This window comes from Trichinella spiralis (assembly GCF_000181795.1).
Source record: "Trichinella spiralis strain ISS 195 chromosome Unknown Scfld468, whole genome shotgun sequence".
Taxonomy (NCBI): Eukaryota; Metazoa; Nematoda; class Enoplea; order Trichinellida; family Trichinellidae; genus Trichinella; species Trichinella spiralis.
This window is the reverse complement of record NW_003527407.1, coordinates 6,244-8,176: the sequence shown is the minus strand read 5'-3', so window position 1 is coordinate 8,176 and position 1,933 is coordinate 6,244. Positions and strand designations below refer to the sequence as shown.

General features: G+C 29.6%; 1 protein-coding gene across 1 annotated transcript; it reads left to right on the top strand.

The window, feature by feature from the left end:
* Positions 1-288: 288 nt before the first annotated feature.
* On the top strand, positions 289-735 carry Tsp_12766b (conserved hypothetical protein; the record flags this gene model as incomplete). The annotated part of the gene is made up of 2 exons (XM_003370829.1): positions 289-389; positions 622-735. Coding segments are annotated over 2 exons (215 nt in total), but the record flags the coding sequence as incomplete, so codon positions are not given.
* Positions 736-1,933: the final 1,198 nt, after the last annotated feature.

Genomic DNA, 1,933 nt, shown 5'->3' with positions numbered 1-1,933 from the left:
TATATGTGAACAATCGTATTGATTTTATTGAATGCAAATTGGTAAACTTTCACGCATGTAGTTGCATCATCCCAAAATGAAAAATGCCAACCTGAAGACGATGAAATGAAGGCTAACGGCTGCACTGAATGTAAAGAAAATCTTCTACTTCCTTTTTGTTACGGTAAATTCATCATCATCTATTTATTCGATGTTTTCATTTTGAAAAAGAATCAAAATTTTCACAACAACCACTTAGCTTTAAATTTTCATTTTAAATATTTAAAGTTTGAAAAACATTTATTTTAGAAAAAAGAGAAATTTATAGTAACGTCAATACTGTGAATTACGTGACACCAATAATAATTGTAAGCCTCATCGGATTTATTTTTATCTTCAAGTGTGCGAATGTAAGTGGCAGAGGTTTCTTTTTTCTATTCTCACAATAATTTTATTCATATTCGATAATCATGAATGACAATAATATGAAAAAAAATAACATCATCTAAAAGTTAAATTCTTTGCACATAAATTGAAAATACCGAAAAATAACACAAAATTTTACAGTGTGAGATGTACAATAATTTTTAATTGAGCGCTACTTAAGATTGATATAATTATAAATTCCACTTTTGTATTTAGGATTGTTACCTGAAGAAAAAGAAAAATGAGTTGGCTCAATTCATGGAAAGTGTCACTGCAACTACAATGACATCTGTTGTTTCATTTACGCCAGGAAACAAAAATGAAGAATAAGAATACCAAAGTAACAGAAATTAATTAAAAGTGAAGAAAGAAATGAAGAATATAAAATCACTAATCGCTACTTATGACAATAATAATAAATTCAGTTCGATATATCATACATATACATAATGAGAATAATATAAATAATTTTTCTACTGTACAAAAGATGACTTCAGTGTTGTGCAATTAAATCTTGCTTGTTTTAATATACCATTGAAGAAAATATCAAAAATATACTCAATCTTCGTTCACTAATCATCCAGTAGTGATGGCAATTATTAAAAAATGAATTTTTCCATTTCAAAATTGTAATTAGCACAATAATAAATACATAAAAAACATTGAACAAGATCTGCCAATTCATTTACAAAAAGCACTAATTCTCCTATTGCACCTATAAATTGTTGAACAACAACGTTCGTCATTTTGTTACCACCACCATCAAAAGCCAGGCATTATATATATATATATCGATAACTCGACAGATATTAGATTTACATTTTCTATATGCAAATGATGATCGAATGGTTGAAGAAGAAAATAGCACATAAGCAAAACGTTCATTTGCAGTGCTGAATTTCAATTTCAAATAAAATTTTCACAATATGAATATAATATCACTGTAAAAGAGAAGAAAATTAAATTCAGATCAAAAGTGAACTTTAAAAAAATTCCATTTACATACAATTTGTTTAAAACATGAACTTTAAACTATACCAAATGTTTAAACAACAATCGATTGAAAGTGGAAAATTAATCAATCGACGATATTTTATTCATCAAAATACATCAACAGTGAAAGGTAGAAGAGATTTGAACAAAAGTGAATCGGGATGGATTGGCGTTGGAGAAAAAAAACCAACGCAAAAATTTCCGTTCTTTCGGAAAAGACGTCAAATATGCTGGTATTGGTTTTCACCATCTTCTTGTTAGTATTGTTGGACAGTTGTTGTTGTGCATCCGAGAAGGGTCACTGCCCGCATGAAATATTCCAAAAAACACCCGGCTGGAACTACTCCAACAATTGTGTAGCTATAGTGAGATTCACGTCAAAGTACACGACATGGTAGACGGCTACGTCGAAACTTGCAAAAAATACAACCATGGAACTTGGGTACAATATATCCGACCTGTACCAGACACTGAAGAAAAAGAAGCATCTGATGGACAAGTTTGCAAAAGATATGAGGATTAATTTGAATTTCCA